Here is a 19259-nt window from a genome sequence, read left to right as displayed (position 1 = left end):
ATTAAAGTACCAGATCTTATCACAAGGTTGGTTTATAAGATTTTCCCAGAGCAAGATCCAGAACACGGTAGAGAATTTTTAGAGAGGATCCCATATATTCTTGTGGATAAGAAATTTTAAATTAAAAAAAATACATATACACACACCTCATTCATGATTCATGGAAATTGTTGGGTCATTTATTTTTAAATTACTTACAATTAAGAACCTCAAGTATGCAGACAAGTATAGAGTCCAAGACAATAAACACCCATGTAGTCAAAACTCAGATTTATCAAATCTTAACATTTTGCCCTCTTTGCTTATCTACTCTATTTGTGTATCCCTCCATCCATTCACATACTTTCTCAGAAGTGACCTTTATCATGACTCAGGGTTTAAAAACATGCTTGGGGCTTCCCTGGTGGCACAGTGGTTGAGAATCTGCCTGCCAATGCAGGGGACACGGGTTCGAGCCCTGGTCTGGGAGGATCCCACATGCCGCGGAGCAACTAGGCCCGTGAGCCACAACTACTGAGCCTGCGCGTCTGGAGCCTGTGCTCCGCAACAAGAGAGGCCGCGATAGTGAGAGGCCCGCGCACCGCGATGAAGAGTGGACCCCGCTTGCCGCAACTGGAGAAAGCCCTCGCACAGAAACGAAGACCCAACACAGCCATAAATCAATCAATCAATCAATCAATCAAACAAACTAATGTGATTTAAGAGAGTGTCATTTAAAAAAAAAAAAACATGCTTGAAAATTACATAACTTTACTATACATTATGGATCACTTTTGAATTAATATTCTCATAATTATGTATCTAGAAAACACCTATGTAAGGGTAGTTGCATTCTGAAGGAATTTCAAGTCGTAGAAGAGGAATCCATGGCCTATTATACTTATTCAGGCAAATATTTTACAATAACTTACACAGTCTGCATATTAAATTGAGAATTAAAAATTCATTTAGTAGTAGAGAGAATTATCATTTTTCATTCCTACCTTAAAAAAAGAACTAACATAGAACATAAGAGATTCATATTGAATATCACACATCTTTGCTAAATAAGAGACGTGAGATCAAACGCTGAGACCAAGCTATAAGGGGATAAGGATGACCTTGGAAGGGATGCTGTGAGGAACGTAACAAGGAGTCAAATAGAGATAAATAAAAGGGTTGACTGGTAGCACTGAGGTGAGCAAGCACAAGTTAACAGTTTCCTGACTTTCTCCAGCAGAGCTCATGATAAGCCAGAGACTGTGGGAGTACCCAGGTATAGAGCACACATCTATAGATCAGCTTGCAATCTCTCCAAATCCAGTTAACCAATTTCCTCCTAGAATATCTTTAGTATCTTCTTTCTCTATGCTATTAGTAATCAGAATTAAAGTACTACTATTGATGCTAAAGCAAAAAGGAGAAACTACCTCTTCACTTCCAGACATAAAATGACCTGATTTTAGAGAGACCACAGTCTCAGTGATTTACAGCAGTTGAGAAAATACTGCTCATGGGCCAAATTCAGCCCATTGGTTGTTTTTGTAAATAAAGTTTTATTGGAACATGGCACACCCATTCATTTATGTATTGTTTATAGCTGTTTTCACACTACAACAGCAGGGCTGAGTAGTTATGACAGAGACCATATGGCCTGCAAGCCCCAAAATATTTACTATCTAGCCCTTCACAGAAAGAATTCGCCCACCCCCAACTTAAAACAATTCTACCTTAATGAGTACTTGCATCACTTTTACCCTTGTAGAACACACAAATAGATGGATTAAACCTATATTAAGTGCACTACAAAAAAAGGTATTCAGAAATAAAAACTGAACAATTTTATGAACCTCTTACTTAAGACTTAAGATATCTTTTAGGTTCCCAAATTGACAAATTCTGCTGGTTAGACCTGTAAAATTCAATATAAGCACAAGAGTAGCTCTATAAAATTAAAACACAATTTAAATAGTTAGCAGCTTTAATAATGCAATGCAGCAGATTCATTTTCAAATGAGTTTGCAATTTTTAAACAAAGGCCAACCTTATTTAAATCACTGTGGAACCAGAGTCACTAAGAGGTGACTGGCTCCGTGTTAATTTCTTCTACAGAATTTTCAAAACATACTCTAGGTGAAGCTGCCACCTGGTAGTAGGATTTATGTTCATAAAGAAAGAATCCTTTTGGGACCTCCCTGGTGGTCCAGTGATTAAAAATCCACCTTGCAATGCAGGGGATGCCGGTGTGATCCCTGGCTGGGGAACTAAGATCCCACATGCTGCCAGGCAACTGAGCCCATGCACCAAAACTAGAGAGCCCGCATGTCACAACTACTGAGCCCGCACGCCACAACTAGAGAGAAGCCTGCGTATCAAAATGAAGAGCCCGCGTGCTGTAACTAAGACCCGATGCAGCCAAAATATAAATAAGTAAGTATTTTTTTAAAAAAGAAATAAAGAATCCTTTTATATTCAACCTAAAATCTACCTACTAACCCTGTTCAGCAGCCTCAAAAACCAATGGATAACTATTAACTTACAGAGAATTATTATTGCCTCTACTTGTTACAAGGAAATTTATTAAGAGGTAAAAGAAGGCAGGAATTCAAATTTTCATTGACAGCTTTTTAAGAGATGCTACCCATAAAGTTCAAAATCTCCTATCCTCCACACTACTAAAGTGCTAAGCAAAAATACTTAATAAAATGATAACTGATACTTATTATACTCACATAAATGGTTCAGATATTCCAGATTTATAGCTTAGTAGAGTTATAATTATGCATACCATGTACATTTTATAATATAATGAAACCTTACATAAACCACATATGCAATACTGTGTTCACTATTTTATATTAATACAGGTTTACAATTATTATAACTAACTAATAATTTTTGCAATTAAAATTTTTGTAGTTAAAAATTAATTGTTGCTTATGTTTAATAAAGAATACAACCCTTACTTGTAACACTCAATATAGGAAGATTGGATCCCAAGTCTATATTTCTCTATTCTAAGTCCTGACTCCTAAGGACTTCCCTGGCAGTCCAGTGGTTAAAACTCCGTGCTCCCGGGACTTCCCTGGTGGCTCAGTGGTTAAGAATCTGCCTGCCAATGCAAGGGACACGGGTTCGAGCCCCGGTCTGGGAAGATCCCACATGCTGCGGAGCAACTAAGCCCATGCGCCACAACTACTGAAGCCCTCACCCCTAGAGCCCGTGCTCCGCAACAAAAGAAGCCACCGCAATAAGCCTGCGCACCGCAACAAAGAGTAGCCCCCGCTTGCCTCAACTAGAGAAAGCCTGCATGCAGCAACGAAGACCCAACACAACCAAAAATAAATACATAAATAAATTTATTAAGAAAAAAAAAAAAAAGACTCCGTGCTCCCAATGCAGGGGGCACAGGTTCCATCCCTGGTCGGGGAACTAGGATCCCGTATGTTGCATGGCATGGCAAAAACAAACAAACAAATAAACAAACCATGATTCCTAGAAAGCATCTGAAAGAAATAGGTAAGTATATATATCACAGACATGCACCAGCTAAAACAGAGAGACTAGTGACATCACCTGATCACAAGTATACTTTCACTGATGATATATTTCAAACATATCACAGCAATAACTACAAGTAATGAGATACTATTTTATAAAAGTATGTTCATTAAATGAAAATTTATAAATTTACAAAAGAAATACCACCAAAGAAATCCTAAGAACACAATCACTCAATTATTGTAATTTAAGATCCATCTACATATATGTATGAATTTCTCTTTCTCTAATTTAATTTTTTTTTGCCCCAGTGTTCCAATCTCTAAATTTGGGGAAGGGAAATATAGAATAAAAGTTGAAGTCTTTTAAGACCTATTTAAAGTACTTGAAACTAACTATATTTAGAATATTTCAATTCAATTACTTTATAGATATTTGCTATAAACCAAATTGTTCTTTTATACAGTTTAAATCTACAATACGGTATAGTTTATATACTGATACATAATCACAACTTGAAAATAATATTGTCTTTTATAGGTTAAACCCGAAGATCAGCATTGTGGTGGAAAAGTAAGACTTCTGATTGTTCTCTAAAAAGAGAATGTTCAAGATCATAAATGACATAAATTAATAAAGCTCTTATACATGCCTTTGAGGAAAAAAAAGGAAAGTTCTCTAAACCTAACTGTAGACCTACCCTGGACCACAGTCTCAGAAATTTTAGTATAAGGTTCAAATAATGTGTTAAATTCCAAAAACCCAAATGTGTGAAAGAACAAAACCTAAGACTAAATCACACACATTTGCCTTGCCCTGTAGTCTCCTTTCAGAACCTATTTTTACCACTGTAGTGGATCTCTCCTATAATAATACAGTTGAACACATCTTTGCTCACAGATGACTAAACTGATCAATTTCCATATCAACCAATGATGGATGATGGCAGAGATGTGCAGTCAAAAAGTCATGGCAGTTTGCACACCAGCTGGACTTGACTGTAACCTTATTGCCTATATAAAAGAAAGAATGTTTTGATCAGAGGGGTAAGGGTTGGACCATCAAGGGAGCATAGGAATCTGAAGCACACATTGGTTGACGCTGTTCATCTAAACGATGCTCAGCTGAAGAGGGTACACTGGTCCAAAGACTTTATCTATTTTCTTCCAAAAGCACGTCTTTCCTTCCTGTTAAGAGGAAGGTATCAATCTGTTTTGTGTTGATGCCTTCAAGCATTTAAGTCACATAACTAATGCTCACTGTTCTCATTCTGAACTCACCAGACAGGTCTTATAACTGTAATTTGGTTTCCCCTGTGACATGCCAACAGTGAGAGAATGTGTTAATCAGCTATCTCTAATGAATGTGTCCTTACCAGGTAGATTTCTTATACCCGGTATACTGGTTACTGTCATGAATGTGGATGATAATGAATCTGACCCCCAAGAAGCTTCTCAACTGTGACTGAATCATAGCCCATCATGCAGGTCACACACACTCAACCCCACCAAAAGCCTGGCACTTCCCACTGGCACTTCTGTAAAGCAATCCAGGATAGAAAAGAAGTATAGACATATTCTTGCCTGGAGACATGTATTAAAGACTTTTAAAAGTTTGTTAGTTTTAGAATATAATATATTAAAAGTTATTAAAATCTTAATTCTTGATTCTGTTTAAGAACAAAGTAATTATTAATATCTTTTGTTTTATATGTTGTCTAGCTAAACAAATCTGTCTGAAATGGACTGCCTTTTAGGTGACAGCTAATGACAGCCTGCATTAGTCAATTTAGGTGACCAAAGTAGGTTCTTCCTGCTTCAGTTGTTCGATCTTAGTTAATAATCAGCACTGGCTCTGGTGAGAGGCCACTCCTTTCCTTAAGTCTGTTAAATGCACTTGCTCTACTAAAAGAAAGACCATTCCTGCTTCTACTTACTAATATACAGGAATGTGTTCTCTAAATCAAATAAGAACGCAGTCAGGAGAACACCATTATCTATGTGTCAGAAAGCAAATTCATGGCACTAACTCAAATCATATTGTTTGCAAAAGACAGTTTATGTATCTTTTGTAGGAAAGCTCAGGTGCTTTCATTAACAGACAGGGTGGTATGCATTTCTACTTATATATTCACTCTGCTGAATAAACTGGCACAGAAAAAAGAAACTAGGAGGAGAGTGTTGATATCCAACAGAAGTAAAGATCAGCTATTTTTGTTTTGTCTTCTAGTTCATGAAGATGAAGGCAGTGGGGTCCTTGAAACTGTCATCCCAGCCTAGTAGGCCAAGTAAACAGTTGCTGAACCACATTTATGGATTACTGTCATATACTAGTCCCCTACAATACCTATAATCAGTTTTTGCACTACTTCAGATTCTTTCAATTTATGCTCTATCATTCCTGAAGTGAGGCAATCAAAATTGGATGCAGGTGTTCCATTTATAACTCCAACTTTTAAAAAAACACTCTTGGTTTTCTTGTCTGCTGCTAAGCAACAGAATGACATTCTTACTGAGCTACCTATCATGCCCCATCTCACCCCCAACTTCAGATATTTTTTCCCAAACAAAGAAAAGATAAATAGGCTCAAATTCCTAACACTAATCCAGATTGTTTTAGACAATGCAAAGGACTTCTCTTGAAGTCACTTTTTATGCAATACGTTAAAAAGTTATCCTTATGCTATCCTTTGTAAGTTTTATCAGTTTGCTAGAACTGCCATGACAAAGTACCATAGACTGGGTAGCTTAAACAACAGAAATTAATTTTTACAATTCTGGAGGCTAGAAGTCTGAGATCAAGGTGTCAGCAGGGTTAGTTTCTTCTAAGGCCTCTCCTCTTGGCTTGAAACTGGCCATCTCCTTCCAGTGTTTTCATATGGTCTTCCCTCTGTGTGTGTCTGTGTCCTAATCTCCTCTTCTTATAAGGACACTGCTCTTATTGGATTAGGCCCCATCCTAATGACCTCATTTAACTTAATTACCTCTTTAAAGGCCCTACCTCCAAATACAGTCACATTATGCGGTAATGGGGGTTACGACTTCAACATATGAATTTTGGGGAGACACAATTCAGCCCATGGCACAAGTATTTACCAATAGGTTGCAGGTGTATGTCCCTTCAGGGGTAAAAGAGAATTATATCTTCTACTTATTTTCAAATGGTTCAGGAAAAAAATATGCATATAGTAGGGAAATCCACTTTTCATGCAACTTTTTGTAAGTCTAAAATTATTTTAAAATAAAAGCTTTTTCCTTTTAAGTATTTAAAAGTCTATTTAATGAGTAAAATTTCTATAGCCTTCCTCTCATAAGAATATATCATCATGTATGGCTAAAGAAGTACTTGCAACTAATGTTTATCATGAATAATAAGAATCTTGTGAATAGAGATGAAAAGGACTAAAGGTACTTAAAGTCTTTCCAATCATTATATACCTCACTTTACTATAATTACTTCTTTGTCACGAATGGTAGAAGAAACTAAGTACAACTAAAGTTCTCCTTCCTGTTTGTTCTAAGTTCCCATCTTTTGCCTAAAAGTCTTGCCTACACAATTCTAAAAGATCTACCAAATTCAGTAAAAAGAAAATTACTGCATTTAACCACTCATTTCACTAGTTATGCTGGGATCACACAGTAAACAGGGTCTAAATCTCAGCTTGAGGGTCATTTCTGTCTCTCCATCACCTAGTACTATCTTGTTTTTCACCAGGCATACATTTACTGCTCCGCAACTGCTGAAATTCAACAAATGTATACCTCTAACTCTGAAAAGAGGTTATTTAATGATTTTCTTTTTTTGGTTGATGTTATAAGAAGACATTTGCTATTTCTCTGATGAAGTGATTTTTCATCACAATCCTAAGCATACCTGAAGAAAGAAAAAGATCTCATGAAATAAACTAACAAAACAAATAGAACTATATTTCACTATTTTTTAGAGCTAAAAATTTTGGACAAATACAGTTCAAATATTTTCTTACAAGTTTTCCAAGTTGTAGATCCACCCACCCCTCTGCTTAATTGATGTGGTTATTCTGTAGAAAGACAAACTTATGCTTACTAACTTAGCAAATAAAGAAAAAATGAATTGACAAGCGAGAGTTATCACTCATTCATTCATCACAAGTTTACTGAATATCTACTAGATATATTCACTATAGTGAATACCAGCTACTGTTCTACGTACTGGTTGTAAAAAGTAAACAGTCAAACATCGTCCCTCCCATTAGGGAGTTTATAAGTTAGGAATGAACATTCCTTTTACCAGAAACAGATCACAAGTGTAAAAGCGGTAATTCGGCCTAAATCTCTCTTAGCACATGATGGAAAAGATATTCCTATTTAGGAAGACCTATAAGAATACTTCACAAAGTTGGGAATAATTGTGTAGGACTATGCTGAGTAAACCTATACTATCATTTTCACCTTTACACAAGTCCATCTAATTTATATAGTGTGTTGTTGTCGTTTACATGTACGACCTAATTTGGTCTTCTCAATAGCCTATGTGATAGGGTAAGGTTTTTTTTTAACAGATAAATAAACTTTTAGCTTAGTTTAAGTGACTTACCCAAGCACAAAAATCTTTCAAGTGGGAAAGCCAAGAGAAGGACTGAGTTTTTTCATTCTGTCCCATCTGCCACAGATTGGTCGCTTCACCCTCCTCTGACAGCCTCAAATGCTTCCCTTCTGTCCCAACCGATTTCCCCATCAGTGAGGGGGCTTCCCCGGATGCGGGAATCTCTCCCCTGCTCCAGCTTCCCACCCCCACACCCCCCGGGGTGCAGGTCCTGTCCCGCTTCCTCTCCCCCTCCTTCTCCCTTCTTTCTTTCATCATACCCAGTTATACAGGGATCTTTATAGTCTTTTCCAGTGTCCAAGGTCTTCTGCTAGTGTTTAGCTGGTGTTCTGTGAGAACCGTTGCATCTGTAGATGTATTCCTGATGCATCTGTAGAGAGAGATGAACTCCACGTCCTCCTACTCCTCCACCATCTTGGAACTCTCTAGGACTGAGGTTTTTGACATTGGTCTCTGATACAGACCAAATAACAAATATCTTCCCAGCTTTTAAATTATCAAATAATGTCTGAATCAACACCCAGACCTCACGGCTAAGCAGTTTTAACCATACCTAAAGTCTGAACAAGATCCTACTGCTGCTTCCTCTCACTGTAGGGTACTAGCTATGGTATTAGCCAAAGCAGTGGAGCTGGGGAGAAAAATCTTAATGAGCTAGGCCAGGCCATAAAAGGCTGGGCTCCAAAACTGGTGACAATGACACTTGGGGCTTGTTTTAAGGTTGCTCTCACAGAGTTGACTACCAAAGCAGCAATTAAGCAGTACAATGCACTGGGATATAGCCCCAGTGTCTGACAAGGTTACACATGAGGCTCAGTGGTCAACGCAGCAGGCCTTGTTGGTAAAATGTCAGGTAGAGAGAAGCCCGGTGCCCTGGGCCCACTGCCTGTTTCACCACTGGCTCAGGGAGGTGCCACAGCAGCACACCAGGATCTACCTACGTGCATATAAGGCAATTCTGACCCTACTATAGTTCTGTTCTCCTGCATTCTCATTCTTATTGAGTAACCAGACCTGCAACATGCCTGGCTATACCTAACCACTTAAGGACACACTACCTAGACATCAACAATGCACCACTTTACATGCTAACATATTTGGGGAAATTATATGTACCAATGCTGCTCCCCACTATAGTGTAATATTGAGAGTTGGCCTATCTATATAAACCATTTGCTTGAGGTAGTTCATTATGTATGGATTCCACAAACTATTATTTAAATGATATTAAATGTAATTTGAATAACTATTATTATAAATTCAGAACTAAGACTTCAAACTAAGTTTGTTCATAATAAAAATAAAAGGCAAAAGTCCATTTGTCTATAGTAGGTATTTTAGACTAGAAAATGTTTACAGAATATAACTTAATAGTTTGCATTTTACACTGGATCAAAATGTTGTGTATCTTATTTACAGTGTTATATTTCCTTACCAATTACGGATTAGAAAAGGATTAAGTAGTAAAGAGAAAAGCTCTATTTTAGATAGAGGCAGCCAAGCTATTAGAATAACTACTATTCTATGCTCTTATGTATCTTACAATTTTCACTGTAACTCTGAGGCCACCAAATCTGGGTTCAAATCCTGACTCTAACTTATTGCTCTGTGCCACTGGGAAACATTAATCTTTTGGGACCTTCATTTCATCATCTGTAAGATTTAAGAGTAACACCTACTCTCATTAGACTAGTGTAAAGGATTAAATAATATGCAAAATGTCTAGGACAGCAAACAACGTATTCAGTAAGTTTTCCCAAACTTTGGGACTAAAACCCAGGTCTCCAATATCCCCTAAAGCTATATTCACTATGCACACAGATTTGCTTCAATCTTGTAAAATGGCATAAATATATCACATTTATTAATGTAAATTATATATAGGCACATAAATATAACTCTACTACATCATAAATCTGACCTCTCTGAAGATTATATGCTATAATAGAGTCAACATTTTTAAATACTAATTTTTGCTTATTTTATAATTATGTAGTGTTTAGAAAAACAAGGGTAAAAGTGGCACTGGATAATTTGTATTCCTTTAAAAAAAAAAAAAAAACCTCTCCCAGGAAGTTCAAATTCATATCTTCTTTTTCTCCTCATATATTTCCTTAGAGCCATCAGAGGCATCTGAAGTCAACTGCTATTCCTTCTTTCCAAGACAGTTTATAACATCTGAATGTACTGCCAGTGATTATGCGGAAGGTTTAGAGAGAAGCCAATCCCCTAAATCTTGTCTTCTCACTCTGTTTTCTCTCATCCACCAACATCATTGAGTGCAGGACTGAAGCAGTGAACATATGGAAGGGAAAAGGAGGTGACATAATGCTTTGCCTAAGTGACAAGGGAGGTGCTTACAGATTGATGTGAATACCAGTGCTGTGGCTTCTGTTTGTTTTAAAAGAGACCAGCTGATTGTGTTGTCTTTTCCCTTTATTCCTCTGAGTTACTTGGTGCCCGTGGGGGAGTCTGATGCAGATCCCAAGAATGACAAGATAACAGAAGTGAAAAAAGTATAGGCAGAGAGAGCTGGGAAGCTGTAAAAGTAAACACTGCCTGGGTAGGTTTTTCTCAATTTTGAATTTTGCCATTTATATCACTAAGATGACACTATTTTTTATTTTATTGTAAGTCAACTGTAGATCAATGAAAATCAATTTTATGATTGTTTCTATGTACTAAATGTCAGAAAAATTGTGTAGGGTAAATTTATAAATGATTTTATGGTATTTTAGCAGATAGACTAATAAAAACAAACTTTAATAGGTAGTAACATATGGTACAAACCAAATTTTACTTAATGCAGTCATACAGTAATTTCACATCTATGTTTAAGTAACTGAGGGAAGCTGAGCTGATGCTATTTAGACTTGGATACATATGTATAGGTCTCCACTCTTGAGAGATGAAATCTTCTCAATTCCTATAAATCACACTTTTTAAAAAATATGTAGTCATATTCTATCAGTTTCTTGGGGTAAATGGAAGAAAACTGTGGACTATGTAATGATTCTCTGACACTTAAATCATGTTAATTTATGACATTTCAAAAGCATCACATGGAATATATTTTTACAAACCATCACAGATGTAAGATGCCTAGCAAGTTGATATAATTTCTTGGTTTTTACCCGATTTTTCTTCCCGAAGGTTCACTTATTAATGAACTATGCTACATTTCTTCTTAAAGTTAAATTTAATCAGAATATTTTAAAATGAGGCATCATCTTGCTCAGAGGATATCAGACACACAGAGCAATATAAAACAGTAAATACACCAGTAAAAAGCTGGTGTGGCATAATTTCAGAATAGATAGGTCTACCCAAGAAAAGATAGCTGACAATTTTACACCCACATAAATGACGAGTCATTTCACCACAGACCAGTGAAAACATGGGCTAACACTATCTTTAAACTAGCATTCAGGGACAATAGTCCTCTCATTTTACAAAGAAAGAATCTTGGAATTTGAGAGACTGTGTGAGTTAAGCTTGTCACTGGTAGGGCCAGAACTAGAATCAAAGTCTTCTTTCCAACAAAGCAGGTCACCAGTTAAACTCTAGGTAAAAATTTTGCCCCAAACCAGGAATACTATATTCAGACTTCCATAGATTAGTTTAAAAACTATGTCAAGCTAAGATATCTACTCTGATCTACCAATAAAAAATGCTATACACCCAGATGGTTTTATAGATAAATTCTATCTAACAGATAATTCTCATTTGTTAAAGTTATTCCAGATCAAAGAAAAAGATGTCAGTGTCACAAATCATTTTGCTAAGGTGTCATAATCTTAGCTCCAAACCTGATAAAATGGCATGAAAAGGGAAAACACAGCTCAATTTCATTGAAGAAAGCAGACGTAAAAAGTATTGATAAGTCTTAACTCTTAAAGAATATTTACAATGAACCAGGTACTGCTGTAGACACTTTGTATATATTAAATCAGTTAATCCTCATAACAGCTCTTTGAAAGGCATACTATCATTATCTCCACTCTACTGAAGCACAAGGGGTCAAGAACCTTTCTCAAGGTAACATAATTCATAAGTGATAAAGTTAGAATCCAAAATATTGGATTCTAAGTGATAAAGCTTGACTCCAAAACATTAGGAAAATAACCCAGCTGTGTATTAAGTTAAAACACGTAGGAATTACCACAGGAATGTAAGGATTGTTCAACATGTCATTATATTAATAAATAAAAGAAGATGGGCTTCCCTGGTGGCGCAGTGTTTGAGAATCTGCCTGCCAATGCAGGGGACACGGGTTCAAGCCCTGGTTTGGGAAGATCCCACATGCCGCGGAGCAACTGGGCCCATGAGCCACAACTACTGAGCCTGCGCGTCTGGAGCTGGTGCTCCGCAACAAGAGAGGCCGCAACAGTGAGAGGCCCGCGCACCGCAATGAAGAGTGGCCCCCGCTCGCCGTAACTAGAGAAAGCCCTCGCACAGAAACGAAGACCCAACACAGCCAAAAATAAATAAATAAATAAATTAAAAAAAAAAAAAAAAGAAGAAGAAAAAAGATCAGTGTGGTAATGGAGGCTTTAAAATTTTTAAATACAATATACATTTTTGATAAAAATATTCTTAATCAAATGAGAATGATAAAGACTACTTATCAGAAAGAAACATCAAACAATATATAAAATTAGTAAGCTACATGAGGAATTTCTATTTAGTTCACTAATGAAGTCCCAGTGCCTAGAGCAGTGCCTGGCACATAACAGGCACGCAAACATTTGTTACATAAATATTAAAAAAAGAAAAAAAATTCCCTCTATATTAGAAATACAACTGGTATACCTATTGTGACTCTATTATTCTACCTTATTTATGAAGTTCTACTTAATGTAGCAACACTTTAAATATTGGAACAGAAAGAAAAAGTATATTAATTTCCAGATTATATAATTGTATCATTAGAAAACCCAAAAGACATAAGTTATTAGAACAATTATAAGCACTCAGTAAGGTGAGCAGATATAAGATAAATATACAAAAACCTCATTTTTCTTTATATTAACAATAACCAATTAAAATTAAAGAAAAGAAAATAGTATCTGAGACTAAAAAATACAAGGGTTAAATTTAACCAGAAAGATATGAAACCTAAGTGAAGAAAACTATAACATGTTCTTGGATGTAAAACAAGACCTATATGAACAGATAGGAAGCCTTATTAAAGAGCAAAATGAAATATAATAAAGGCACTGCTAATAAAATCCTTGCTGAAAGAAATACCTGAAAGAATAATACACAAGGATTTTTTTTAAGTTTAAAAAGAACAGATTTTCCTAACACATAGTAAAACATACTACAAAACTGCCATAGTAATATTATACTCTTACTACCGTTATTAGTAGCTAATATTTATTGAGAGTTTACTATGTGTTCAGCACCCTCTAAGTACATTACATCTAATTAATTCTCACAATGACCCTATGAGATCTGTATTTTTATTATCTCCACTTTAGATATGAGGAAACAGAGAGATTGAATACTTGGCCAAGGCAACATTCAAGACAGGCAAGGGATCACTAGAGTGGGGTACACCATTTTGGAAAAGTAATTTGGCTATCTTATGCATTCATTTAAATATTTACTGAATGGCCAATCTTTACCAAGTATGATACTAGATACCAGGAACACGGCAATGAAAAAGACAGACAAGGGTCTTACCCTCATGAAACTTATATCCCAATGTGAGGAGACAGGTGATAGTATGAAAACCAATAAGATAATCTCATAGTGATAAAGTTGCTAAAAAGAAAATACACTGTGGGTGATATGACAGAAGCAAACTAGAAGGGGGGGAGGGTTACCTTTTATCAATGTCTAAGAAGCCATCTCTGAAAAAAAAAAAATTTAAGTTGGACATTGAGTTGAGAAGAGGGCAGCCATGTAATGAGCTGGAAGAATATTCCAGAGAGGCAGAGGAGAAAAAGCTGTGAGCTGGGACTGGATCAGAATGTTCAAGGAATAGAAAGAAGGCCAACATGACTGGAGTAGAGGAAACAAGTATATGGCAGTAAGTGAATGTTTACCACAGGGGCCCAGACACATACTGTGACCAGATATACCACTTACAGAACTCTATCCTATAGCAATAATAACCAGTACATATAAAACTCTGTGCAAAATAATGTTATTGCTAGATGGTTTGTAAAAGAAAAACAGCTGGAAAAACCGATATTTTGACCATTTGGGGAACAGTTGAGTAGATTACAGTAAAATGTAATATGTATACATATAGCTGATTCACTTTGTTCTACAGTAGAAACTAACACAACATTGTAAAGCACTTATACTCCAATAAAAAAAAAAAATGAAAACAGTCAGGTGGTAGTATATGTAATGACCTGGTAAGATGTCCTAGAGCTATGTGAAAAAAAGCAAGCAGATCAATAAATATTATATGACTCCATTTTTCTTTAATGAGACTCCTAAACTATGTATTAGGGATTTTAACTCCTAAGTCTGGTCCTGGATAAATTCCACTTTGCTTCCTCCCACTCCAAGCAAATGTTCTCCTACATACTTTCCTGCCACCTCTTTCTCTAATTCATTCCCTGCCAGCATTTCAGCTCACCTCAGCCCATTGCTTGCTTCTTTACCTAGAAACATGAACAGCGTTACAAAAATTGTAAGAGCACAGAGGATAACATTTTCTTAAAATGAAAAAAAAAACACAACACAATAGACTAATTCTGAAATGACTGAATCAGCCAGCTCTAATGACTGTAGCATAGTCAGGTTGCATCATACACTTAACTATTTGAAAATCAGAAATGACATTATTATGAGCAATTACAGGTAACTAAATATTCGGTTGGCTATTAACAATAGCAGAGGTGTAAATCTTACCTCTACTTTTGTTCGATACAGAACAAGTCGTTTAAGGCCACATAATTTGGCAATGTGGTTGAAAGCTTGAGGTGGTAGTTTATCACAGGATGAGAGATTTAAGTCCTGTAGATTTGGACACATCTCAGAAATAATCTCCAAGCAAGTTTCATTAAGGAAGTGGCTGCAAGATAATTCAAGACGCACTAACTCAGATCCACAGACCTTCAGAAACCTGTAAAAACAATGTTCCATGTGAATTTCATAAAACTAAAAGATATTTTTTGCAAGCGCTTTGGAATTATATCGACTCTAAGCAGACACCTTCAGAAGAACAGATTTCTATTAGGGAAAATTAAAAACTTGTTTCACTTAAATTCTCATTTACTGCATGCCAAAACAGGCACGGTTAGGCTAAAATATATCAACCTAAGAAGATAAAATGGATTCACATCACATAAAAAGTCAGCTACTGCTAAGTGGGAAATTAAGAAAGCAGAGGGTGTTTTTCTTCTACTCACCTGTAATTCACATCTGAGCTGGTAGAGCCAATAAACAAAACATAACGAAACTCTAAACTCTTGGAAGATAGTTCTCCCTAAACAGTACCCATTCAGTACTGGATAATTTATTTTGAATGTGGCACACAAAGCGCCATCTCTAAATGACCTCAAACCAAATCAGACTAGCCTCCTCTCAACTAAGGAAATTTCTGGGTTGGTTTAACTATACTGTTGAGATATGTTCCTTGTAACTGATACTATTTAACGCCTAGACGGATGTTGAAATTATTACAAGATATTCAATTGCAGCTTCACACAAAATACACAGAAATAACTTCATGTGGAGGACACAAAACCCTTTATCAGAGTAGGAATAACAATATTTGTCTTCATTACATTACAGATGGGGGGCAAACAGTCCTGTCCATAATCATCGTCTGATGATAAAAGTAAACTGTGAGCCTACGAGTATTCATATCCCTGAAACTTTATCAACAAGTGGTGCGCTTGTTTATCCCTTGAACAAGCGCACCACTCATCCCTGTCCAGGTCTCTTGACATTTTCTTGCCCATCTCAGGGTCACATCAGTCACATACTGTTATTTTATTTATGCCGCATCTTTTTCCTACATGATGTAATGATTCGCTTACGAATACACATGCAAAATAAAACTGACTAAATCAATCACTTATGAAAGTAAAGGAAGTAACACTGGACTTCTAAGTCAAAAGATGGATATTTTGCCCTGTTCCACCACTTCCTAGCATGTGACCTTGGAAAAGGCGTTTACCCAAGTCTCAGCATTTCCTCCGATGTAGAAGGCAGACCAGAAATATGTTAACAGCATTCACCACACTGTTTGTGGTTTTCAACATCCCACAGTAAGTGAAAGCAGTTTGCAAAGACCAAAGTACCCCACGAACATTAAAATAAAAGTGAAATCTTGGCCAACACACATTCAAACAACAATTAAAAAATTTAATTGCTACAAATTTATTTTCAATGTTGCAAATAACTCAGCAGCCCACACATCTTATTTACACCCAAACATCCAAGAACATCCCTTTACTCTTAATCCATTGCAGCGTATGTTCTGCTCTCCCTAAATTCAGCCTTTCCTTTTAAATGCCAAATTAAACGGCCTTTCTTTCCAGTCCTCGTATTACCTGATTTATTGTGGCATTCCACACAACCGCCCTCACCCTCCTTCAAATTCTCAGATAGTCCTCACGCTATTCCCTCTCCTTAAATTCCTACGACCTGTCTCACTGCTGTGTCCTTTGCTATTATAGCAGCTAAATTGCCAGTTTGCATCAAGCACCTTAATTCATTCACTCAACAAATATTTATTGAGCTCCAACTATGACCCAGGCATTACTCCAGGCACTTGGAAGTTGGCAGTGGGCAAAGCAAAGTTCCTGCTCTCATGGGGCTTACTTACATTTTGGTAGGAGAGGTAGACCATAAACAAATAAATTAAATGAGTAAAATTAATAGTATATTAGAGAGTGAAAAGTGCCAAGGAGAAAATAAAAGCAGAGAAGGACAACAGGAAGTGTCAAGGGTAGACAGGGTGGTAAGGGAAGCCTCATTGAGAAGGTGAATCAAGACCCAAAGGAAGTGAGCGGGTGAGCAAAGCAGTTCCCTGGAGAAGCAGCACTCCAGGCAAAGGGAGGGGCAGGCACAACAGCTCTGAGGCGGGATAGCTCAGACAATGCCTAGAGTGCCGAACTGTAAGGAGGCTCAAAGTGAGAGGGAGATGCGGAGCAGATCAGAGAGGTAAGGGGCAGTTCAGAGTGCGTGTCCTATAAAGACTCTGGCTTTTATTTTGAGGGAGATGGGATCCTCAATCATCAGAGGGTGTTGAGCAGAGGTGTGGCACAACCTGCTTGTATTTTAACAGGGTCACTCCGGTTTCTGTGCGGAGAACAGACTGAAGGAGAACAGGGGTAAAAACAGGGGGACCCTCAGGACACCACGACCATATTCAGGGAAGAGAGGACGGTGCACTGGATCCGGTGGTGGCACTGAAGGTGGTGCTCAATATTCAGACTCAGGATCTATTTCAAAGGGAGGCAGTGTGTACTACATTATGACATACCTTCTTCATACTGAACTGAACTCAGGCTCACCTATTTCTCAACAATAATTTATTTTTCTGTTAACCACAGTTTCCTTACATACTGATTTGTTTACATTGAGTTTTATAAGGTGCCTCAAATCCTTCGACAATTGAAATAGATTCTTGGGCGTACCCAGTACTTAGCATGATGTCAGCCATGTAAAAAACACTGGATGACTTTGTTGAATAAATCTTCCAATGGTGAATATTCATTTGAAGAATTTAGATTTCCTCTACTCTGGAACAGACTAAGTTTTATGGACTCAGAGAATTTTTCCATTAAGAGGTTCAAACTACTCCTAAGAAATATGACAAAATTAACGTTTTTACCTTACTCTGAGTATACATCGTAGTTATGGCTAGTTCTTCACTATTTATAAGCTAGCAATCTAGAAATGAATGTAGGGTGTCAGAGATCTGGAGTATCCTATTTTGATTTGATACTTCTAAAATTATTTGCAGATTACAAAAGTTAGATGAGTATATTAACTCTTAAAATTAAAATCTTTAGGCATCTTATCTCTTGAAGGTCTTCATTATTTGGCAAAGCACTTTGTTCTACAATTCTTTTTGGTATTGGACTTGGAATACTTTGACATTTCTTTTCTCTTTGCTCTCATTAATGAACTTTTCCCTTCTAAAGATAGAAAGTAAATCACCAGAAAGCCAACTGTTAATAGACTAGAAAACATCCCAAATTGATTGAATGAATGAAAAAATTTGGAAGCACAATAAAGATAATGATCATGCTTATCTACCTTTATGACTCTCTCTCTTCCTTTTTCTATATTGCATATTTTTACTGAGATTATTTGGTCAATATCCCCATAGTCTCTCTTCCTAAACTTACAAGATCTACACTACCTACTTTTTCATAATATTTCCACTCCAAGAAGGTAGAATTAGGAGCAGAATCAATTAATTAGCTGAACACAACTCTTGTTTCTTGCCTTAATGCTCCTCATAGTTTTATTTTAACGCAAAATTACATACATGTTTTTGTCTTGGTCATCTATTTATTCATCTCAATTGTGATATTGGTCACTTGAAAGGAGAATTATAGCTTGTCTACTTCCTGCAGCCTGTTCATACCATGTTATGAATTCTCATCAAGTATTTCTTGATACTGAGGGTATTAAGAGAAGACCTAAGTTCAGATAAACAATTCCTAAACGAGGTCTCTTGCTATGAGAAATGGAGTCTCTGGAGAGAGAAATAAATTGTTTATCTTTATGAGGTGAATTCATTTGTCCAGATTAATATAAGTACATAAAAAGTAATTTACTAAATGGTAACTTGCACCCTAAAATAATTAACATCACATGAATGAATGATTTAATCTGAGTTTATTCATCACAAAATAAAAGGCACTAATCCTTACAAGCTGCCTGAAGTATCAAGGTAAAGGGGAGAATTAGGTATAAATATCCATGGTTTCTGATTGCTAATCTCATGTTTTGTTAGCTGACTCACTTGAGTTTTATGAGACAGTATATTTAAGATAATTTTAATCCCAAATAGCTGGAGCATTATTTACTATAGCTGATCCAAAATAAAGTCATTAAAAACAAAACTTCTTGCTTAACTGTGTACGGTACTATCTAGCAATGGTAGAAGGAAGTGGAAAAGAAAGTCTTAAATTGTCTTTAATCTCTAGGAATTGACCATCTAAAAGAGACAACAGTGTAAAACACAGGCAGGCAACTGAATAAACAAA

General features: G+C 36.5%; 1 protein-coding gene across 3 annotated transcripts in view; it reads right to left on the bottom strand.

The window, feature by feature from the left end:
- Nucleotides 1-19259, bottom strand: part of FBXL4 (F-box and leucine rich repeat protein 4) — a 71165-nt gene that overhangs the window by 10371 nt on the left and 41535 nt on the right. For all 3 annotated transcript variants that reach the window (XM_007169664.2, XM_007169666.2, XM_007169665.2), the window contains exon 6: nucleotides 14938-15151. In XM_007169664.2, coding sequence (XP_007169726.1) covers nucleotides 14938-15151 — 214 coding nt within the window. The remainder of the gene's footprint in view (nucleotides 1-14937; nucleotides 15152-19259) is intronic.

The sequence above is a fragment of the Balaenoptera acutorostrata genome, chromosome 14 (genome assembly GCF_949987535.1).
Source record: "Balaenoptera acutorostrata chromosome 14, mBalAcu1.1, whole genome shotgun sequence".
Classification (NCBI taxonomy): Eukaryota; Metazoa; Chordata; class Mammalia; order Artiodactyla; family Balaenopteridae; genus Balaenoptera; species Balaenoptera acutorostrata.
This window is presented reverse-complemented; position numbering and strand designations above follow the sequence as displayed.